Genomic DNA, 23,205 nt, shown 5'->3' on the forward strand with positions numbered 1-23,205 from the left:
ACCGTCACTTCAGCCATCAAGTGCGGCAGCCCCTCTACCGTGACCGGCCATAACACCACGAGACAGCACACACCTCCAAACGGGATGGTTAAGTACTTCGTTTTTACTTCAGTTTTAGGTTCTGAAAGTTTGAAAACACAGTTATCAACAAGCATTTTTGCATTCATTACTTTGTCAGAAGAAACAACATAGGAAGTAGGCACATCTTTATTAAAGAACAGGACTTCATATCTTACAGTGGTAATCAACTGGCAAAATAACATTTCCCATTTTGTAGTTAACACTCATAACAAGACAAACGTGAAATTTTCTCTGTTGCCTTTAGCATTACATATCCAAATTATACTATTTTTTCTTTCCCATTCATTTCCTACTGAGCTCAGAGATAACCAGGTTTATCCGTGCTTCTGTAAAGTCAACACACAGGAAAAATAATTCAGCGTACTCCAACTGAATAAACTTTAGATTACAGAGCAACATACTTGACCAATTTGTATATTTGCATCAGTTGCGTCCTTACGCTCCAGGCATATTTCTCAGTGAAGTTCAGTCTCACAGCCTGACGGAACGCTAAATAAGGTCTTCAAGCTCAGTAGGAACATCTGAAGAAAGCATTTTCAAAATAAAGATCTACAAAGGGTAAGAAAGTGATGCTACAGACAACTGCATTGGATTCAGATAGGTTGTCAGTCCCTCTCTCCCTCCCCAAACCTGTATAAAAAACCTCAGTTCCATCACAAAACCTTTGGCCATCAAAACTCCTGTATCATACCAACAGAGTTTACCTTATTCAGACAAGACATAGTAAAAACGGTGGCTGCCTTAAAGCACAGGAGGGCCAAAAAAAAAAAAGTATATAAAAATTAAAAGCTGTTTGCACCTTTACACCTTGCATTGGTGATCAGCATTACAAATTTACAAACCAGAAGCAGATACCATTTGTAAATATTTAATTAAACATACACAAGAAACAGTTTCAGTGATCCCAAACCAATTCCAGACAAGGAATTACTGCAATAAAAAAAAAAATCTGTGCGTTCGTTATATTTGTACAAGTGCAATACTTAAGTTTCAAAATCAAAGGATAACAAAGTGAGCACACCTATTTATTCAGAACATCAGAACCTTTCCTTACACAACTGAAAAAAGGTCTTAAAAGTAGTATTCATAGCTGGTCCCACATACTGTCATCTCCATCTCAATAGTTTAAATTCAAAGTTTCATCTAAGAGAATCCTTCCACTCTGAGCTACAGTAATATAACCTTGCATTACAGGGACCATGAAAGACACTACTTGGAAGACAAAAAACTGAAGTTGTACCTACACACAAGACAGGCCACACAATTGCTCAGTTGAGAAGAGCTACAGCAGTTCCGAGGCTCAAGCATATGTAAATTTCTTCAAATTTGTAACAGTTATTTCTGGACTGAAGCCAGTTGGGTTGCATTAGATTGTTCTTGTTATCTGTAGTTAACAGTGTATCAAGGATGGAATCTCAGACTCATCATTGGCAAGAAGTCCCATCCATTCCAACAGAGTCCAGGTTTCACTGTTTATATTAATGCCTTGATTTCCAGTTTCTGACTGGGAAAGCAATCTTTTACGCTAAGCCATGAAGTTTATTTTGAAAAGAAGAATCTTTGAATGAGAAATGAAAATGTTTTATGGCAATTTACTGTTTAACATTTACATTCATTAGTGCTAGATGAAAATGGAACTGTGTGTATGTACATCCAGTTTACAAGACACTGAACATTTTTGAGCAAATATATCTGATTAAGCATTTAAGGTCATTTTCTAAAACATTTCTTCTGCAGTTATGGTTTCTATGTTATCCATAACTCCAATCTACATTTCAAGACTTCCTATTAGCAGTTTAGATGTCATATTCAGCTTTAAATGTTCAACTGAAAAACTGCACTATTAATTTCCACAATTTAAATGGTAAAATTTGGCATAAGGGTAGCTTGGAAAAACCTAGCCTAAAGATGTGTTTCAACTGCAATGTGAATTCTATACAGGATATACTAAGTTAACATGTGATGTAAGCAGACATATCAAAGCATTATCTTTTTTTTTTTTTTTTTTAAGTGTATCAATTTTGGATTGTGGAATAACATGCAACCACCCCTAGGCTTTGCTCTTAACTACATGCACATACTTCTAAGGATTCTCAGCCTGCAGTAGCTGTGCTGCTACACTATGGTATGAGCTAGCAAACCTCCACAGATAGTAGCTTGCTCACAGTGCTTCAGAACAATGTTTTGTTTCAGGCTATTGCGTGGCATATCTTCTCAGCATTGTGTCCCTTGGCACTGCTGTGGCTTCAACTGTTCTACTTACACCCCAGGGAATTTTACTCATAGCTGTATTGCAGAGCACTTACATGTACTGAAAATTCCAATTGGTTGGATTTGCCAATATTTAATCAGATATATCAATTACTGAATGTCATATCATAGCACATCAAACTCTGTTTAAAATCTTATTTACTGCTGAATAAAGGGGGAAGGAACAGCAGTTTTAACACATTACTGTTAGGAGATATTAACAGTTCTGATCAACTGAGGCACAAATGTAGACGGTGACCAACAAGTAAGTCATACTTAGGTCACTGAACTTGTAAGTGCACATTTTCTTACAGTGCTCCAGATGTATGCATCCCCAACAAGAAGAATAAAAAGGACCATGTAATGTAAATGTTATATAAATACTAATGTGCACTCAATGAAGATGTTACAAGCACTGCCCAAGGGGCACGTGACTTCCTGTACCTGTATTAAGCTACTGGATAGCAGAAAATCAGAATTCACTCCAGCATCAAAGCAGCATACCTAACTGCTCACAATCATTTCAGTCCCTAGGTAAATTGCATTTTGCAGCTAGTTTTTTCAGCACTTTTGTTAATTTAAATTGATTACAACTGGAAGCATCTGACTACGATTTATGCATGCTTATTGCTGTAAAAGAAATAAGCCCACCTTCAAAGTTATTGTGCAAGTATTTTAATAAGATTTGCACACATCTCAAAAAATTCTATTGTATGACTGCCTGGTCTTGGAGTTAAGTCAGCTGTTGAAGAGTCAAGTGAGGAGGTCATTGATGAGGTAAGGGATGTATCTGCAGATTTTCCTTGTGCATCACCATCTGAATCTTTCTGACTAGATCTATAGTTGCTCACAGAACCTGATCTCTGTGGAGTTGCAGTCCCAGACTTCGTTTCAATAATTTCATCTGAAAAGGTCAGCAGAGAGCAAAAAATTAGTCATCTACATCAAACCAGCCAGATGAACAGCAAAACATCTTTTCCTTCTCAGACTTAATCTTGTTTTTAAAATCTTCATTAATATATAAACAGCTCTTGTGAAGAGTATATAGTTAATACAAAATAAAAAGCTTATACAAGCAGTAACAGAAGCAATTATCCTCATGCAAATTAGTACTGTACTCTGAACTGTGCTTCAGGACTATCTGATCAACATTTGACCAGCAGCCATCATATTTTTCAGTAAATAATTTCAGTGGCTAATATTTCAACTGATTTACCTAATTTATCTTTAAAGTTAACTTTAAAGGTTATCTTGTTTAAGCCAAATAGCAGTTGAAACATTTTGTAGATGCTTTCTGCTAACATCTACTTCGTTCTTGTTGTATTTGGTTATTTATATTTTATTATTTATATTCTTAGAGTAATTGATGCATTGATTGCTCGTATTTACAAAAGTGAAAGACAAATTAATGCATTTCCTTTAGTATTCTATACACCTTGGACTATAGCTGTAGCATCTTAAGCTTACCTCCTGTATTAGGAAGAAATACTTTCATCTTAGAAGTAAGGTCTGCTGAAGTATCTCTAACCTTACTTTAGAAACTGAACATTAGCCTGACTCACACTTGTCACTAAAAAAAAAAGTTATTTCCAAGAAAAATTAGTGAGTATAGGAGAGACTGTCTTTTCACATCAGTCAAAGCTACTTGAAACTACAGTTCCATAAAAGAAATACTGAACAGTTATTTCTGGCAAAACAGAACATCAAATCAGCTTCGTGACTGAAAGGACTGCCAAGTCCATGCCCTTAGGTTGTCCTCAGGAGCTGAAAGCCAGGAATGTCCTCTCTAAGCTGAGTGGCTCTAAGCAGTCTTCTCTCCTCCAGCTGTTACTATTTTTCTTATATTACAGTTGGTTAGTACAGGAAAGTGACTAGTCCTCTTTATCAAGTATCACTGGATCTAAGCAAGCAGCTATATCATTCTAAGGGAAGAAGCAAGAACAGTAGTGTTAAGTCATATTAAACTGACCAAAGAGTCAGCCTAAATCCTACACTGCAATCCAGTTGGACTCCAGCAAATCCTTTTTCCACACTCTTTATGTTTTCCTAGGTATTTTAGGTAAACCATTAGCTGTAGGCAATTTTGCCTTTTTTCTACTCTGCCCCTAAAAATGTGTTTAGACTGTAGCTCTTTCGTTCATTTTCAGGCAGGTGCCTAACTTACAGTTGTACTGTCATTCCACAAAGTATGATCTTGCTTAGGTTAAGCTACCAGCTTGGAAGGCACCACAGATACTACATTTACAATTCCTAGCTCAAATTATCTACTACTGCCACCAACTATGCATTGATCTTGGCTTGCAGCTAAATGCCCAGCAAGCTCCTCATTCCCTCCTACATTTCCCAGCCCAATGGCAGAAGGAAATCTTAAGGCTAAAAGGAAAAAAAACGTATGGGTCAAGATAAAGATGTTATTTAATAAGAAAAAAACAAAGTGATGCAAAGGCGATCACTCACCACCTCTCACAACATGACTGATGCCCAGACAGTCTCTGAGCAACAGCTACCTCTCCAAAATCTCCCTTGCCTCAGTTTTGTTTTGTTTTTAATTATTTGCTAAACATGCTACTGTGTGTCACAGAACATCCTCTTGGTCTGTCTGGATCACCTCTCTAGGCTGTCTCCCTCTCCAACTTCTTGTTCACCCTTATGTTGCTACATCACTGGACGTAGCAACATAAGAAAAAAAGGAAAGCCTTGATACTCTGCTAGTACCGTTCAGCAACAGCAAAAACACTGGTATTATCAACACTTTCGGTCAAAAATCCAGAACACAACACCATACAGACCATATAGACTGCTACAAAAAATTCCATCTCAGCCAGACTCAGTACAGTAATGTACAAATCACGAAAAGACAGTACACCTACATGTCAAGCTATATCTTCACTAAGAAAAGATGTTCACATGCCTACTCCAGATCTAAATTAATGTTTAAATCTGGTCCTCACAGGCAGATTAGGTTGATCTAACTATTGCCTCTTCATAGTATTGTCCCCTTTAGTAGTGACATTAGTGCTGGTAGAGACACACAAGGCAGTAATTCAGGAGTTGATGTAGCTAAAGAGGGTTTTGAGAGATGAACCAGCTAATCATTTGATCACAGGAGCACTAGAGCAGGGAGGAGTGAAGAAACACTAAAACTCAGATCTGGCTTTAACTGATAAAGGGCAACAGTTTTAATTTACTTACTCACAAGTAAATTAAGACCTGGTGTTTACAACCATTTCCCTTATAACTCCATTAACGCAAGTCAAGTCTTCACATACCATCAATGCTACGGAAGTCCAGTAAATATGTTCTGCTGTCCACCTGATACAGCTGTAAACTCATTTTAGAATACGCACTTGTCACTGGATTCTTCCTTCGAACACGCAAATAGTATGGATTTACAACCTAGTATAAAAGAGATTCGAGTTAGTTACCAGAATTGCTTGAGAATTGCTTGAGTATGCACAGCATACTGCTCTTATTTCAACTCACTAGTATTAAGTGATTTCAGGCTTCCCTGTCAGGGTGCGTTTGTGTGGTTTTTTTTCCCTACTGGCAAAAACAAAAAACAAGAAAACCACATCCTCAGAGCCCCAGCAGAAAGGTTAGACACGTTAACAAGATTTTTTCTGTCAGCAGAAATTTCCTCTTCCAAAACAATTCTTATACAGTAAGCAAAAGTTGTCCGCACACTCACAGAAAAGATTGTTTTCCTGTACAGGAATGTCATCAGAAAAATCAGGGAAGAAAACTCTCTAGCGCCAATACAGTGTAAGAAAAAACAGCATTCCTTTTAATTCATGATACATACCAGGCAGCTTGACAAATCAAGCACACACTCCCAGAGTTCAGGTTCTAAATTGAAACAGTTAAGACATACATATGCAATACATTTCCTGGAAACCACATACATATTCATTATTTCCCAAGAATACATTAATACATGCTAATGTCTCCTTGGGCATGCACAGTGGGAACCTAGGGTGGTTGCAGACCACTCACTTCATCCTCATTTTTCCATCTTCAGCTTCCTTCTGATGATGTCCCTTGGCTGGCCTTTTAGCTGTTTTCCTCCATTTTGGCAAATTTTCATTGCCTGTCACGTCATAACAAGCAACGTTCTATCTTGGTACACTATAACTCAAAACAATTTATTTGAAACCCAAGAAAAAGTCCTTGCACCTGGTGGATGCAAAGATAAAAGTAGACTATTGTGACCTCAGTGCTTCAGTGAACCAAGGATCGTTCAGAAAAACATGACTGTTCACACACTAAGGAAAGCTAAACTGGAAAGTTTTAGAAGTAGCACACATTAATTTCTTTTTGCTAAACTAATATATAGGTCCTTAAACTAATGTATTGATCGCTATTGCTAAACCAGCCTATATCAGGAAGATGCCGTATTTTAGAATTCTAGGCTATCTAACAACACGGCTCAAAAATCTTCTGTTGCCTGTAGTAAAGACATTATATTATTTTACCTTCCATTCATAATCCAGCTGTTTAATTGCTCGACAAACTTCAGCCATTATATCATTTGGTCGACTCTGACTCCGTATTCCCAAGTGCCACTTAGCTCTTCTTACACCTTGGTGTTTTGATTTCTGTGGATTCAGCTCATCAAGAGTATGACGAGGACGTGGTGCTTCAGCTACTAAGAATGGCACTCTTTCAGGATGAGGGCGAGACAGATGGTGATCATCAAGAAAAGAATCTGGCGGGCTTGTAGCCAGGTAGAAGTCTTTGGCCTCGTTCATTATTCTTCTATTATCTATAATGAGGTGATAAGCAACTGCTAAAGGATCCTGATGATTTCGGCTATACAGACAACTTAGCACTTCCTCTTCAGTACATTCAAACTTCTCACATACTTCTTTTAAGGCTTCATCATCAATCATGGTAGAGCTATATGAAGGGTCTTCGGGAAACAAGTATTTGGGAAGGTCCTGCTTAAACCACTCGTGTTCCCTGGATTTAAAAATAAACAAAGTTTAAGTCTGTATGTAGAGCGAGCCGTTTCAGCATTAGATTCTTTTTAAAAAGTTGTATTCCATATGTACACAAAGAAATCACAACTGTCAGCCCAAGTGTCCCTTCTCTGTGCTTCCAACAAAGCAACCCACACAGTAAAGCAACTGAGAAATTCTATAAAATAGAAGGTAAGCATTAATGGGTTCATAACATTTTGTCAGATGTTCAGCACCAAAAAAAAAACCCACAACTTCTTTCCTAGAAGAGTTGCAACTTTCTGAGCTCGAAAAACACCTTACTGTAAATCAACTTGATGTGTATATAAATGGGTGGGATTTTTTTCCTACTTCTAGTGTCTTAGTTTTAAGAATATTTCATCTGAAATTCTTACGCTACCCTGCTAAAATTCTTATGTTATCTCATTAAGATGTCCCTCTTACACACCTAACAAATAACAAAGTTAAGAAATTTCGATGGGGAACAGTTTCTTTGACAGATATCCAGACAAGTATTTTTGAATAAAATCAAATGTGCTGCACCTTTAAGAATCATAAAGGTTGGAAAAGACCTCTGAGATCATCTAGCCCAGCTGTCCACCTACCACCAATATTACCCACGAGACCGCGTCCCTATCAATTCTTTTTCCCCATTCAGAACTGCAGCTTGTCTCCAAGACATCCTTCCCTCAATTTTGTAAATGGAGAAGTCAATATCGCTACTACTGTATCTGTAAGTTAGTTTTCATAAAAGGAAAAAAGCAAATGTATAGATACTTAATCTTATTTTCTTCTATGATTGAGTAACCTGTGTTCCTACAGTAAGCTGCTTAACTAGCCAAAGGATATAGCATGACACTATGCTACAGACAAGAAAACTTTCAAAACTAAAGATCTGCTACAGATTGAAGGGCAGTTGCATTGGTTAAGATCTAGTTTCAGCACTAGTGAGTTGAGCAAAACACACTTTCATCAGTAATGAACACTTCAGAAGCAGAAAATCTTTTCCTATACCACTACAAAGCTCAGCCCCAGCTAGGTAAGTGTGCCTAGAATATTGTTATACTCATTAAAATGAGTCTCTCCTCTTGCACATGCACACATTTGGCCATGAAACAATTAAGGTATTTAATTAATTATACACAGGTTGCCCTTTAAAGTGACACGATGGCTGAGTACAGAACTGGATTCAAAATCCACCTATGTTCTGCAAACATTTTTCAACATCTTTTCCAATACTTCTAGACTTAGGATGACTTAGATGAGCTAAGTTCCTATCCACTCAAGTTGTACAGCTCTTAGCGCTTCTGTTTTCTGATAGGACCGGCAAAAAAAATATTCCTTGTTCTAATGAAGCAATAAAGGATATATATTATATACACATTTTTTCTTATGATGAAAAAACATGAACATCGTTTTCTGACTTCTAAGACCAGAAGAGGAAACATTTTCACTAAGGTAGTATTTCAGTGCTCTCTTCTTAGAGCTTCTCACAAAGGAAACAGAAAAACTTAAAGCTGTACTTCTTCCAGCAGCTTACTGGATACCAATTTTTTGTTTTACACATTGCATATTTGCCAAAGCAATCACCCACTCCAAAATCACAGCCATCGTGGACTCCAGATTCCAATATATTTGTAGCTTTAGCTTATCAAAATTCTGTGTAGTACCTGTCAGTCTTACACGCATTCATGCCAAGGTTTTGAAGCCAGAACAGGAAGTGTTATCTTGCACATAGAATATTCATCTTAACATGTCTTTTTCACAGTCTCCAGAAACATGAATTAAACTCAATTCAGCATCACTACTGTTATAACTTTTCCTCAGCTATTCAAAGCATTTAAAGCCAAGAAGTTCTTTGTCCAGAAATCAACAGTGCTGCGCAGTTTTGCATATCATTCTGCAGCATCTTTCTAAATACAGTCCTAATTCAAGAGTTTCTCAAAATTCCTATAAAGTATATTTTTCTTAATATATGTTTTACTGTGGCCTCCAACAGATACTTCTTTGTCCAGGCAGATGAGAACCACCAAAGGCCAAATGACCAGAAGCTGACTTTTTCCTCTGTCTGTAAAACAAGGATAAACTGACTAGTTTCTTCGTATGTGCGCTAAGATAGTAACTCTACCATTCTTTGAACAGACATCAGTTAGTACCTTACCTAATGTCTCTGATTGTTGCTCTCTTCATTGGATCCACTTGCAGCATGTGCTTCAGAAGACTAATGACAGATGGATTCAGGTACTGAGGGGTATAAAAGATACCATCACATATCTTCTTAAAAAGTGTTGGCACATGATCGTCATCAAATGGAAGTGTTCCACATAACAAAGCATAGAGAATAACCCCACTGCTCCAAATATCTACTTCTGGACCTGCATATAACCTGGGAAAAGGTTAACTATTAGTGATTTGTGTTTAATACTTTTGAACAGACTTAGAACATACACCATGCTTTCTTATAATAATTGCACAAACTTAGGGACCACTAATCTGCAAGTACTATAACATTCTGGTTACATGCCATGCCACTTTTGAACTCCAGTGCCCCCCCTTTTTAAAATATGCACTAAAAGTTAGGGAACAAGTACGTAGTTTTCCCCTCTATTATGTATAAATACTCCACAAATGCAACTTAAGACAATGGCCAACTGGAAAAGAGTTGTCTCTAATACCAAGAAGCCTGTGTTATATGTTGCACAGATTCTACTGAAACAATGGTAACAAAGGTCATCCACCTATTCTCCAAATCTGAGATGCTAAAAAAATTCAAGGGAAGACCATTTATGTAGACTTACCACATCTACGCTACTGCCCAGACAAAAAAAGACATTTGGCCTATTGTCAACAATAGGTGATTTTAGGGTAGCTGTAAACAATAGACTTGACAGTGACAGTCCAAAAAAAGTGGAAGTTATGTTCAGGCTGCAGCATATCTGCATCCATTCTGCAGCAGATATTTCATGGCCACTCAACTTTGCAGAAGATGTCACCTCTAATTCCATCCATACCTCTACTTCCTATATCAGGCACACTGTACATACTGGATTGGGGGCGTTAGACATCATCTCCAACTTACAGGAGCTATTCAAAGCTAGTTCAGAGAAGCTGTATACATTTACGACAAATTATTAAGGCAATTAACAGCTTAGCATAGTTTCATCACACCAAGTTGATCAAGAATTCTGTAGCCTTTAGAATAAAGCAGTAAAGTAACTGAAGTACATGCACACATGTATCCAAAAAAAAATGAAACTACCTTCCTGAAATTACTTCTGGTGCAGCATAGTTAGGGGAACCACAGCTTGTTCTTAAAAATTCTCCATCAGACATCATATTTGATAGACCTGAAAGTGCATAAGAGTAACTACTAAAAATTCATACAGCAAAATGATTTCACACTGTATATACTATCTAGAACAAATCACTAGTAATTTGAAGAAAGTCAACATTTATCCCAGCTAGGACGCACATTTCTGTGGAACCACTAAAGTCTTTGTGCATGAGAATACCACATAATCCTATATTTAGTTTACCAGAATTTACCAGAAAAAAAGTTACCACTTCCAGAATAGCTGTGGAGAATGTTTTCCTGTTTCCTCAACGGAAGCCTCATGATCATGATTACTGTAGTCCAGAGAGCTCAATTCAAAGAGAAAGCATTATGCCCTTTTACCAGGGAAGGGCAGGGAGATGGAAGTACACAGGCTGACCAACTTTGACACTTCTATATATGAAGCCAGTATTAAGCTCTCATTCAATAAGCTAGTCATGATTAACTGAGTGCTATGCTTTTGCAGATATTTCAGTCACAGAAAGAGATTTTTTTTTTAGTTGCTGTGTTTTATTTCTTCATCAACTGCATCACAAACATTTTCTATGCAAGAAATTACTAAGATTCACAATATGCACATACTTGAGCACCATACTTTCAAACCATACTTAGAATACTTCATATAACCTAGTATCTGATCAAGCACTTAAAGAGCAGATATTACACACTACTTCTAACAGTAGATATATTGTGATGACATAGCAGTTTTGACACCTTATTATATTCATACAGTCAGGTCTTTTCATTCAGATGATTTTTAAGAACTAGCTACCAGTCTTGTCACCAGCTGTCACAAACAGCTTGTACAAACTATCAAATTCTCTGACTAGTTAGGTACTTGTGTAGCAAAGAGCACAGGTGTTTGTAAAATCAACTATTTTACTTTTTACACTAATTACATTTTTCTTCCCCAATCACATCTTCGGAATTCACATTTTACTGAGCAATATGCTTCTTAAATATAAAGAACAGTCCTTGCATTGTACTTCCAAGAGAGTTAAATATCCGCCTTTTACAGATGGAAAAGCAAGCAACAGGAAAGTCAGTCTGTAAGTGCTAAGGAGGGGAACTAAGTCACATTTCAGAGAAATACTGTTAAGCAAGACCAAAGAAGGCAGCTCGTGGTTTTGCTCAGTAACAAAAAATACCTGACTTGAAAAAGAAAGCACAAGGGAAAGCCAATTCCACAGATGCACAAGAACAGTATTTTGCCTTGCATTCATGCTTTTCACAGATTTTTGTCGCACCATACAGGATACTCAAGTAACCAAATATTAAGTATATTCCACAGCAATTAAACCTAAATAACACCAAAAATGTTTCTAGGATAAAATGTGAATGCTTACCAAAGTCAGCGATCTTGGCGTTCATGTGTGCGTCGAGCAACACATTTTCGGGCTTTAGATCTCTGTGAACTACCATGTGCCTGTGGCAGTAATCCACACCAGAAAGGATTTGCTGGAACAGACGTCTACTTTCCTTCTCATCAAGCTAAAACAAGAATTTTAAACAATTCTGAGACAGTGGAAGATGACCTTTTCATTTATATCGATTACAGAAAATTTTCCAATGACCTAAAGCTATCATTTATAGTTTTGATACTTCATACAGCACATCTTTGTAGCAGAAAATTTCACAGCTTACATCATTTTGCTTCTACCACAGCCCTAAAATGAGAAAGATAAAACAATATCCACCAACTCAAGAGTCACTGACATTTGTCAGTCATTCTTTGGAAATTGGTTAGGTAAGCATTATATGCTCAGTAACGAGACACATTATCACCCACACTTTAATTCTGTCTAACTGGAATACCAAGGTACTCCAATACTTAAATACATAATAAGATTTAAGTAAGACAAAAGCTTCTGATAGTCAAAGAGGCAGTAAATTTTAGATCTCATTTATGCTCCTATTGGCAGCTTTGCTCAAACAGCAGACTTAGTGTAGGGCATGTTCATAGGAATGCCCAACTACGTCAAAGGTAGCCAGGATGCTTTTAGTTATTTGTTAGACTAAGCTATCTAGATAGTTTGCCATAAGGGACATTAGAGAATTAATAGAAACCAGTAAAAGAGGATAATAAGGGCAGAATATCAGCTTCCCAATAACAGAAATAATTCTTTAGCAAAGTGGAAAAAAACAGCATGACAGATACGCATGAAGATCACATTAACACACTCTGAAACTAAACAAACTTACAACATGTAAGCATAAAATATCTTTTATTTTAATTGCTAACATCAAAAATAATGCTGAATACATAAAAATAAACCTTCATTTAACAGGAATGTTGCAAATGCAATAACAGAATGCAAGTCATTGATTTCCAGAGTTGAACTACTTCTTACCCTTCCATTTTTACAGATGTAATCAAACAGCTCTCCTCCAGAAACATATTCCATCACCATGAATATGTCAGTTGGGGTACTGATGACCTGGTACCTGACAGAGAAAGGTATCAGGTTGGTAATGTTTGGTTAAACATTTTTAAGTATATTTCTACGTAACCCTTCCCACAGTACTGCTTTTAATCAGTCAATTTAAAATTACTGCAATCACACCTTTTCAGAAGCTGTTTCCTAACTTTTTACTAAGGGATGCTGCTGCTGTGAAGACTAGCAGAAAATTTATATTTCCCCACCAAGACCATCAGTCTCCAAACTGTCAGAAGAACATTCTTAGCCCAGATGATTTCTATGAAAGTATTTGACGTGCTACCTCACATACAGCTTTGCTAAGAGAGAAAGAAATGTAAAAGGACTTCGGTAGCTCCTCAAAAACATACACCTTTCAACCCTATTTATGGCAAGGGAATTTTATTGTCTCTTAAAGCGTACTGCAAGACCGGAGAAAAAATTAATGATAATGAGAAACAATTCTTTTACACAAAGAATTTTTATCATTATATTTCAATTAAGTTTAGGGAAAAAAATTAATAATTCAGATGTAACTAGCTTATGGACAAATTCCCCACTTAGAATAGTTTGAAATATCTTCTATGTACCTCTACATAAAAGGTGTTAAATATTTCCTCCCTTTCCAACAGTCAGAAGCAATTGATTTTTTACATGAATAAAAGAATACATTCCAACAACTATTTAGTCAAAATTCAGATACAACATTAAGAAGACAGGACAGTAGCAATTGGATGAAAATGAATGCTTTTACATTCTATACTTAAGCACACAAAAATTCTGACTTCTAAAAGAAGTGAGTTCACACACAGAATCATAGAAAGGCCTGGGTTGAAAAGGACTTCAAAGATCATCAAGTTTCAACCTCCCTGCTGACTGCAAGGTCGCCAACCACTAGATCAGGCTGCCCAGAGCCACATCCAACCTGGCCTTGAATACCTCCAGGGACGGGGCATCCACAACCTCCTTGGGAAACCTGTTCCAGTGCATCACCACCCTCTGAGTGAAAAACTTCCCCCTAGTGTCTAACCTAAATCTCCCCGTCTCAGTTTAAAACCATTCCCCCTTGTCCTATCACTATCCACCCTCGTAAACAATTGCCCCGCCTGTTTATACACTCCCTTCAAGTATTGGAAGGCCACAGTGAGGTATACCCGAAGCCTTCTCTTCTCCAAGCTAAACAAGCCCAGTTCCCTCAACCCTTCTGCACAGGAGAGGTGCTCCAGCCCTCTGATCACCTTGGTCACCCTCCTCTGAACTCATACCAAGAGCTCCACGTCTTTCTTGTACTGGTCGCCCCAGGCCTGGACACAGTACTCCAGATGGGGCCTCACAAGAGCTGAGTAGAGGAGGACAATCCCCTCCCTCTCCCTGCTGGCCACTCCTCTTTTAATGCAGCCCAGAACATGGTTGGCCTTCCCGGCTGCCAGTGCACACTGCTGGCTCATGTCCAGCTTCTTGTCCACCAGGACCCCCAAGTCCTTCTCCACAGGGCTGCTCTCAAAGAGTTCTTCCCCCAGTCTGTATAAATACCTGGGATAATATACAGGCAAGTAGTGTATATAAGATATGTATAACACACAGTACTAACATTCTCTAAGGGCTGATTCCAAGACAAGGGGTAAAACAGGTTTCAGTTTGCTGAGACAAGTCATTCTTGAACTGCATGGAGATCAGCGAGTTCAGACTATCCATGTAAACCTATGCAGACCTACTTCAACAGCTTACTATTAAGGTATGTGACACTGTGATAACCTGGATACCAGTAAACAGTTATCAAAATAAGATTTTCAAAAAGCTAGTTGAAGATGCTTTATCTTCACCAATTTTTACAATTTCTTTGTTGAAAATACTTCAAGTACTTGCACATCACCGTATAAATTCTGAAGCCATGGCCAAGTCTCACTACTAAAGAAATGATATTTTAATCCTTTTAGTAAGAAGTTACAGTGCAACCTCACTTCTAACAACGTTACCTTTCATGATTTTTTCCTATAGTTTTGAAAACAGTAAGCTGTATACTTCAGACTATCATGAACAACAGTTCATAGTTGAGGTCTCCACAGTGATTTCCACTTTTTGGGTAGAGAGACTGTGAGAAATGTTGGAAGATACACCTCTCATCTCTGAAAATAAGCTAGTCCACATATCTTGGAAGATGCAACCCCACTTCTCTATAGTCAGTTCATTTTTCTAGTCACAGAAAAGGCAACTGCAGAACACAACAGTTACATACCAGTAACAAAAGTAAGGTCAAACTCCACAGAGTGGATGGTGGAATGCCCGAAGAAGCATTTTTACAAAAGAAAACACAACACATTCTGGAGTTTAAAGAACAGAGAGGAGATGCTTCAAAGGTTTTTAATTAAGGGATAACATAGAAAAGAAGCCTTGCAAAGACAGACCGAAAGTTGTAAGTACTGATAAATCTTTTTATAAAGTTTTAATAAAGTGTTCCGAATTAGAAATTGCCTTATTTGTCATTTAGCTGAAGACCATTTACTTTCATCCCATCAGTTCCCCAGTCTAGTTTCTAATAGTATAAGCAGCGTGACCATAAGTTACCACTATGTCTACCTGCTCAACAGTATCAATTATAGCTCAAATGTTATTTGTACACAGGCCAATAACCCTTCAGATTTGGAAATTCAGGCAAAACAGCTGAAAAGTTGGGTATTCGTTTCTTCTGTCATCTCCTACATCTTGATCCTTCCCTTCACATGCTGAGGAGTAAGAATTTCTCATAACTATTCAGAGAAATAGTTTACTTGAAAACTGTTAAGCTGACTTAACAGTTTAACAGTACTAGAAGTACACATTTGTATTCTGCTTCATATCTTGTCTGGTACAATGACAATTTCTGTTTGTTTCGGCTACAGTTATGTGCTTTGGACTTGTTCTTAAGCTTTTAACTGAAGAAAGTTATTGAGATCATCTTACAATCTGATTTAGCACCAGTTTAAGTGTTATTGCTAAACCTAAAAGAATGTATTAGATTGGCATTTATCAGTGGTATCACGGTCCTAATACAAGACTGACAATCAAAAACTAAACTGCCACTCCACAATTAAGAGTGAGAATCATCTGCACTCTAGATATGCCCTAATACATGCACAGACAGGCTATATGAAAAGCCAAAAATCCATGGCATTTACATCTGGTCTTAGAAAACAAATCACAAAGTGTCTAGTCTATGACATAGTAAGTTGTACTCTGAACTCTACTGATGAGCTACTGATTGCCTAACAGATAAGCAGGCAAGTATGTAAACACCAACCTTTTTTATATACCAGACAAGTGGTAACAGTTATACTGAAGAATTCTGAAATATCAGATCACACTTAACAGACTGCACATCCTTAATTCAGAAAAATTTTGCAGAGCCATCTACACAGGAGAAATCACAGGTCACTGATCAGCATGTTGTTAAAAAATACTCAGGAAAAAAACGCAGTAAGCTTACTATAGAAGTACACTTTACAACCTTGTTCTTCATTTGTTTCTAAGCCAAAAAAAAACAAATACAATTAGGAAAAAAACATTAAAGCACACTTCTCTCTCCATACAATTAGGAAAAAAACATTAAAGCACACTTCTCTCTCCACCAGAGAAGATCAGTTTTGTGAAAACGCATTACAGGGATACTGAAAATAGAATACTGCTTCTTGAAAGCTAGTTATTTTCCTAAGAAACTACTGCTAATATTACTGTCCCTTGCACACATTTCAAGTCAGTGAGAGCAAAAGAGACTATTGCTTAAATAGATCTGATTATAGGAAACAGAACTTACAGCTTAATTATATGAGGATGTCTGAAGAGTTTGAGGTTCTGAATCTCCCTGCGAATTTTTCCTACAACGTCAAGGCTGCGAATCTTCTGTCGATTCAGGATCTTCACTGCAACTTTATGTCCAGTTAACTCATGTTTGCCAACTACAAGGAACAAAAAAGCATTTGGTCAGGTTTTTTTATTACTCCATAAAGGACATTCACTAGATCATTTAAAATATAGCCAAGAAATACTAGAATTAAGATACTAAGTATTCCACATATCCCCATTATCTTTAGGGAGGTTGAAGACTTGGCGGCACATCATTTCTGATGTACCCTCAATGCCTCTCTCAATTCTATTGAGAGAAGATGAATTAGAAACGTTAAGAACAACCTTAAATCTCACACTGGGAACTCTTACAGTATGACTAAATTTTTCCACTATTGCAAGCAAAACATTTTTGTATCCCAAAACACTGCCATCCTTGTTAAGGAGGAAGAACATTCCATTTCTTTTCATTTCTCTGTATGAGTCAATCTAAGCTCACATGATAATCCTCTCAGACATGCTGTCCCTGCAGCTTTTCTACTCAAACAGCAAGTACTGCTGTTACTAAAACAGGACTGCTTCCTTTCCCTCAAGGAGCATGTAGCAATTGGAATTATTGCTAAGAGTATCCAATTTTGAAATAAATATTTACCTGTCTTTGTAGCAGTTTCATGCTATAGGACGTCTATATAGTAAGGAAGTATATCACACCAGAGTTTCGTCCAATGTTTACTATGACAAGCAATCTCTTACATCCCTAAGTTTCTTCCCCACTTCTAGAAGAACTGTTGTTTCAGATCAGTTGGGTAGCACATATCATTTTCTAGACCATTACATCTCTTAAGTTCCTTAAATCTGCAGGTGCTTTTGGAAAACACCACAACAAAGTTGCTAAGAAAATGCAATACCAGATCACAGATATACTACAGAACACAAGCATCTCTTTCTCCATAAGACTTTGATATCTGCATAAGTTTCTGCAGGCAGTCATTCAGCACTGCTAGTATCACAACTACATCCACTTCAGTTCAGTTGCCATCCAAACTCCTGCCTTCTAAAGGCAAGCCAGATGCCAAGACACCTAAATGATTCATTTTTGTCCACTTGACTGACATTGGTACTTCTGCAGAACACACTGTACTCACTCACACGCATGTATCTCTTTATGTGAAGAATTTATCTAAACCTTAAGCTTTGTTTAAACACAACCATGGGAAGGCCATGATAAGTAATTCTAATGTTTTGTTAATAACTCCACGCTGGAGAACTAGTTCCTGTGTATTATACCTCTTATATAATGCATTTATCTGCAAAGCCCTCAAGAATTTTGCATTTTATTGTTATTTTACAGTGCAGCTAGTTAATCAGGAAGCACTTATGCTGCTTTTAGAAAAAGAGCTGCTCCTTCACATTAGTGAAAATGGCAAGGCGAGCACAGAATCAAGGACTAAACCAGTATTCAGATAAAGTTCAGGCTAGTGGAATATGACAGCCTACCTCTTCACAGAAAGACACAGTTCCCTCCTGGATTAATAGTTAGTTTGCTTCAGCGATCCACAAAAATCTTTTTGCATTCAAGAGTTAATTTTGACAGAATTAGGAGAAGCCTATCAATCATTTCCAACATGAAACTCTCTACACTGAGCTAAAAAATCCAATGCAAGTGAGAAGAAATTATTAACAGAGACAGAGAGAGATATCAATAAACTTCTCCTCAATATTGTTTTCATAACAAAAAGATGACTACTCTAAAACTAAGCAATTCATATAAATTTCAGCAGAGAAATAACAACGTAGTGGATCAGGCAAGATCCTGAACCATCATGACATCGTGGTGGGATGTACCCTGTACCTGATAGCACAGAAAGGCTCACTCCAGCTGTATCGTGGGTGAAAAAAAAAACAAAACCTCTGAGGAGCCATTACCTAAAATGGAACAGAATAACCAAAACACTGTACAAGAATGTTCACACTGCTGACGAATGCAGGATAGCATATATAAGTGAGCAGTTATACAGCTTAGCATATATTCAGTTCTGACATACATAGTCTCATCTATCAGAAAATTTGTTTCATTTCTTATTTGTCAGTACATCCTAGATGAAAACAAGCTTTTCTGTCTCTTCAGCACTGTTTGACAACTTTAAATAAACTACTGAAATGAAAACATATCAGCCTTCAAGAAGTGCAGAAAGATCCCCAAAGCCTGAGAAGTCTTCAGCAAATGAACAAGTTTAATGACATTTTTCTTCAGTAGTTTTTGCCCCTCTGCCCTTTTTTCCACTAAGTTTAAGGTTATATGAAATCCAGCTTTAAGACTGGAGTTTCCAGTAATCACCTTCTCCATGAAATAAGACTGACTTCTTGCACATGTTATCCACAGAGTATACACAGGCACCAGTCAATCACCACAAATCACATACTTTAAATACTAAAGTGCCCTCTTCAAAAAAATCTTTTATTCTTCCCAGCTTCACTCTGCTGTCTAATCTAATAGCAAATACAAGTGTTTCCACATGCTTTAAAAAAAAAAAATCAAGAAGATCCTTGTTTTATTTCACTACTGTAAAGTAGCTTTGAACACTGTTATTTTGCATGTACCTCACATTACAACTAACCTGTAATTCCACAAATAAAACAACTTAAAATCATAACAGTCAGATATCTGCATGCCTTAAGAACTAACTTAAAGATGGAGGCAGATCAAATAAAAATTGTGACTGCTGGCTATTTTTCAATTCAGCACAAGAATGGAACTGAAAGCAAGACCTCAGATGATAACATCATGTACATAGAAAACCAAGAAGCCAGTGTTATCTTTCTGTAAGCTACTCTGTATTACCTCTTAGCATAAGTTTTATCTACAAAAGGGCTGGCTTACAATTCAGAAGTATATTTAAGTTAATCAAGTTAACCATTCTAGTGTTCTACCAGCCTTAAAAAATAAAAGCATTGCAAAGAACAGTCCCTTTGCATACCTAATATTTCTTTATTTATTCTTTGATAATAGACTCTAGGTTGATAATCATCTAGGCTCAAAAAGACCTTCAAGATCACCAGATCCAACTATCAGCAGGACCTACCGAGTCCCATCACTAAATTATGTCCTTTAGTGCCACATCCACACATCTCTTAAATACCTGCAAGGATAGGGACTCACTCCACCTGTGCAGCCCATTCCAATATTTGACCACTCTCTCAAGGAAGGAATTCTTCCTGATATCCTATACAAACCTCCTCAGGGCGACCTGATACCATTTCCTTGTGTTCTATTACTAATACAAATTGCCTTCAGGTTTAAATATGGCTATGCACAGCAGCAAGTTTTCAAAGACACTTAGAGATAGATCCTTAAGGTTGCAACAACTTCAACAATGACAATTTCAACTGCTTAAGTGCAGAAACAACTGTCTAAATTCAGGTCAGTAGGTCTTCAGCTGGAAAAGAAAATCAACCATAAGCCAAAGTAAATATGACAGTTCTTATAAGACACAGGTACCAGTTACGGGCACGCTGAGGAGCGTCTCTTTGGATATCCTCTGCAATGGGAAGGCAGCTGGAAGTAGAAGCAGCAGAAATACACAGCTGTGCACAAGGAGCTCTCTCTAAACCCTGGACTTTCTTAAATCACACGTAATTATACAGCCTCAATCCGGCAGACCTGGCATCTGCTGAGTGGCTCTCACTTGGCCATACCTGAAACTGTATAAAATGCAGAAGAATTATGAGATCTTCAGCACAGGAGACCACAGAAGGTGCAATTTAGTGGCAAGAGCAGACTCTTAGGTTGCCCTGTTTGATGGTTGGACTAGATTATTTTAGTGGTCTTTTTCAACCTTAATTATTCTGTGATGTATAATTAAATACGTTGACAGACACCAACAACCCAAGCCAAGGCTCAGTATAGAGTAGCGCCCTTTAAAATTAAACTAAATAATGTCATTATTAACTTGGAAAAAAAAAAACAGTTAATGCTGTGCAAAGGCATATTACCAAACACATACACCAGAGAGCAAACTTATAAACACTGTTCCCTCCCAAGTTTCAGCAAGGCCTGTTTACATCATTTTTGCAGTCTACATAGATGAGTGTTCTTAGCCTAGTTTTAAAGGCTAGGACAAATATTTTGTATTTACAACCATAAACAGTATCATCACTCTCATTACAAATTACCAGAAGTCTCCTCTCTTTATGAAACCTAACCATCTGAAACACCTGGAAATAAATTCTGCTCTTGGTTTCAGCAAGAAACATCAGCAGTTTTTCAAAAAGACAACACTAAAATAGGAACCACAGAATGGCTTGGGTTGGAAAGGAACCCCAAGGATTATCAAGTTCCAACCATTCTGCCACAGGCAGGGCCCCCAACCTCCAGATCTGGTAGTAGACCAGGTTGCCCAGGGCCCCATCCAACCTGGTCTTGAACACCTCCAGGGACAGAGCATCCACAGCCTGTCTGGGCAGCCTGTTCCAGCACTTCAACATTCTCTCTGTGAAGAATTTTCCCCTGACATCCAAAATTGCTGAGTTGTTTTAAGTGTTTTATGCCAAATGCTTGTAAAATTTAAGTGAGAATGCATTTCACAAAACTCATTTATTTTCAGCATTCTTTTTTGCCTTTCATGTCAGTAGTATTTTTGCTTTGCCAGGATATTGGCTGGAACTAGCCATTTTCTCTATGAATGCCCATGTGATGCACAGTCAGATGAACTAAGTCAGTAGTTAACTCAGGATTAAATTAAGAGTTAATTAAAAGAGCCAAATTAAAAGTTAAATGAGGAGAACATCACATCAGTAACAATAATCTGTGATAGTAAACCATCAAGTGAAAAGGTGAATTCATCTGACAATTAGCTTAACAGTGGGAGATCTTTGATAGTTACTCACAAAGCCCTGGTTTTCTAGTCCATTTTTAGGACTGTCACTGCTGTTAAATACTCACTTCCAAAAAGACTGTTGTGGTTTCATCCCATTTAAAATGACATCATACCAGATACTAAGAAGAAAATCAGTCCTACACCAGCTGAAGCCATGACAAAACCATCTGCCTGACCCCACATTACACAAACTCAAGGAAAATAGAAACAGGACAAGCTTTTTCTTATAGCATAGTCTTTTACTGCCAAGTGGTGAAACCTTATCAGAGCCACCAAAGGAGGCAGACGAATTACAGAAGTCTTTACTTCTTTTCCTATTAGGCATCATATTTGTTACATGCTATTGACAGCCCAGTTGCACAAGTCTGAGCTGTAGAGAAACGTCAGTTACAACCAGCCTTAGCACTAAGACTTCCCGCACCTCTGTATCAGCAGCAGTGCTCCTTAGTCAAATAATTTGAGGCACTTTTTTTAATGCTTTGCTCTTTGCAAAGCAAGAAAGCTCGATGTCCTTATAAGGGCGTCAAGTGTTTGTGGGACAAAATGCAACCCCGCGGGCAGCCCTGTCTGTACGTCGGCCACCTCCGTTACAGATGCGATCATACTTCCAGCGCACGCAGGAATTCTGCTCCGGGAATGATGTCCGCCAACGCGGAAGGGAAAGTCCCCGCCCGGGGGCCGCCCAGCCCCGCCCCATCCAGGCCCGCTGCCACCTCCTCGGCCCGGCCGCTCCTCACAGCCGGGGCTACCGCCCGTGGCCACCCAGAGCCCAGCCCTCAGCCCTGCAGGACCCCACGATGCAGCGGCCGCCTCTCCGCCTGACGGCGTGGCCAGCCTCGGGCTGGGGCCCCGGGAACCCTCGTACGCCCCCAGCCAGACCTCGGTGGGCAGCCGGCCCCAGCCCCGCCCCAGACGGAGGAGAACGCGCAGCAGTTCACCCTTGACTTTGCCGAAGGTGCCAACGCCAAGCGTGTCGCCCAGAATGTAATGCCCAATCTTCACCCGCCCGTGCTCGTGCTTCTGTTTATCTGCCGCCGCCATCTTGAGCCAAGAACCGAGTCTGCGCATAGTGCTGGGCCGGGCCTCTGGCGAGGAGGAGCACCCGCCCGCTGCCGGCCCCCGGAAGTGAGCGCCATATTTCTCCCTTCCCGCCTCCCGCCAGAGAGAGCCATTTCCGGTACACGGCGGAGGAGGTGTGTGCTGCTCCTTCCGGGTTGAAGGGTCTTGGGACTTCTCGTCGTGTCTCACGGCATTGTCGCGACGGGATATCTTCGCTACATACCTGCTCGTAATTCAGAAATGGTGCTAGACGTGATTCAGCAGTCGGCGGCCTTTGAGCTTGTAAGATGAAGAAGGCTGGCAGAGCCATGCGTTTGTCACTCTTGTACTCTGCCGCTCTCTCAGGGAGGTAGTTGAGGAAAGTTAGCTGCCATCAAGCCAGTCCTACTGATTCCATGACAGCAAACACA

At 38.6% G+C, this 23,205-nt stretch overlaps 1 protein-coding gene across 2 annotated transcripts; it reads right to left on the reverse strand.

Annotated features, from left to right (window-relative positions):
* PRKAA1 (protein kinase AMP-activated catalytic subunit alpha 1) lies at positions 190-22,857 on the reverse strand. Of its 2 annotated transcripts, XM_021379820.1 has the most exons (10): positions 22,675-22,812; positions 20,359-20,561; positions 16,831-16,972; positions 12,975-13,068; positions 11,970-12,114; positions 10,549-10,636; positions 9,451-9,675; positions 6,804-7,290; positions 5,601-5,727; positions 190-3,235 (listed from the first exon to the last, which is right to left on the reverse strand). In XM_021379820.1, exons 4-10 carry the CDS (start codon positions 13,032-13,034, stop codon positions 2,991-2,993), a joined length of 1,377 nt encoding a protein of 458 aa, XP_021235495.1. In that variant the 5' UTR covers positions 13,035-13,068; positions 16,831-16,972; positions 20,359-20,561; positions 22,675-22,812; the 3' UTR covers positions 190-2,990. The 2 variants fall into 2 exon arrangements, with proteins under 2 accessions (XP_021235495.1, XP_021235494.1); XM_021379819.1 differs by lacking the exon at positions 20,359-20,561 and having other exon boundaries at positions 22,675-22,857.

The sequence above is a fragment of the Numida meleagris genome, chromosome Z (genome assembly GCF_002078875.1).
Source record: "Numida meleagris isolate 19003 breed g44 Domestic line chromosome Z, NumMel1.0, whole genome shotgun sequence".
Classification (NCBI taxonomy): domain Eukaryota; kingdom Metazoa; phylum Chordata; class Aves; order Galliformes; family Numididae; genus Numida; species Numida meleagris.

Excerpts from the sequence above, each read along its gene's own strand:
- PRKAA1 (XM_021379819.1), bottom strand. The coding sequence starts at position 22,804 with ATGCGCAGACTCGGTTCTTGGCTCAAGATGGCGGCGGCAGATAAACAG. Across the intron at positions 16,973-22,674 it reads CACCTTCGGCAAAGTCAAGG|TTGGCAAACATGAGTTAACT; the intron begins GTGAACTGCTGC and ends TGTTCCTTGTAG. Across the intron at positions 3,236-5,600 it reads GGACTTCCGTAGCATTGATG|ATGAAATTATTGAAACGAAG; the intron begins GTATGTGAAGAC and ends TGACCTTTTCAG.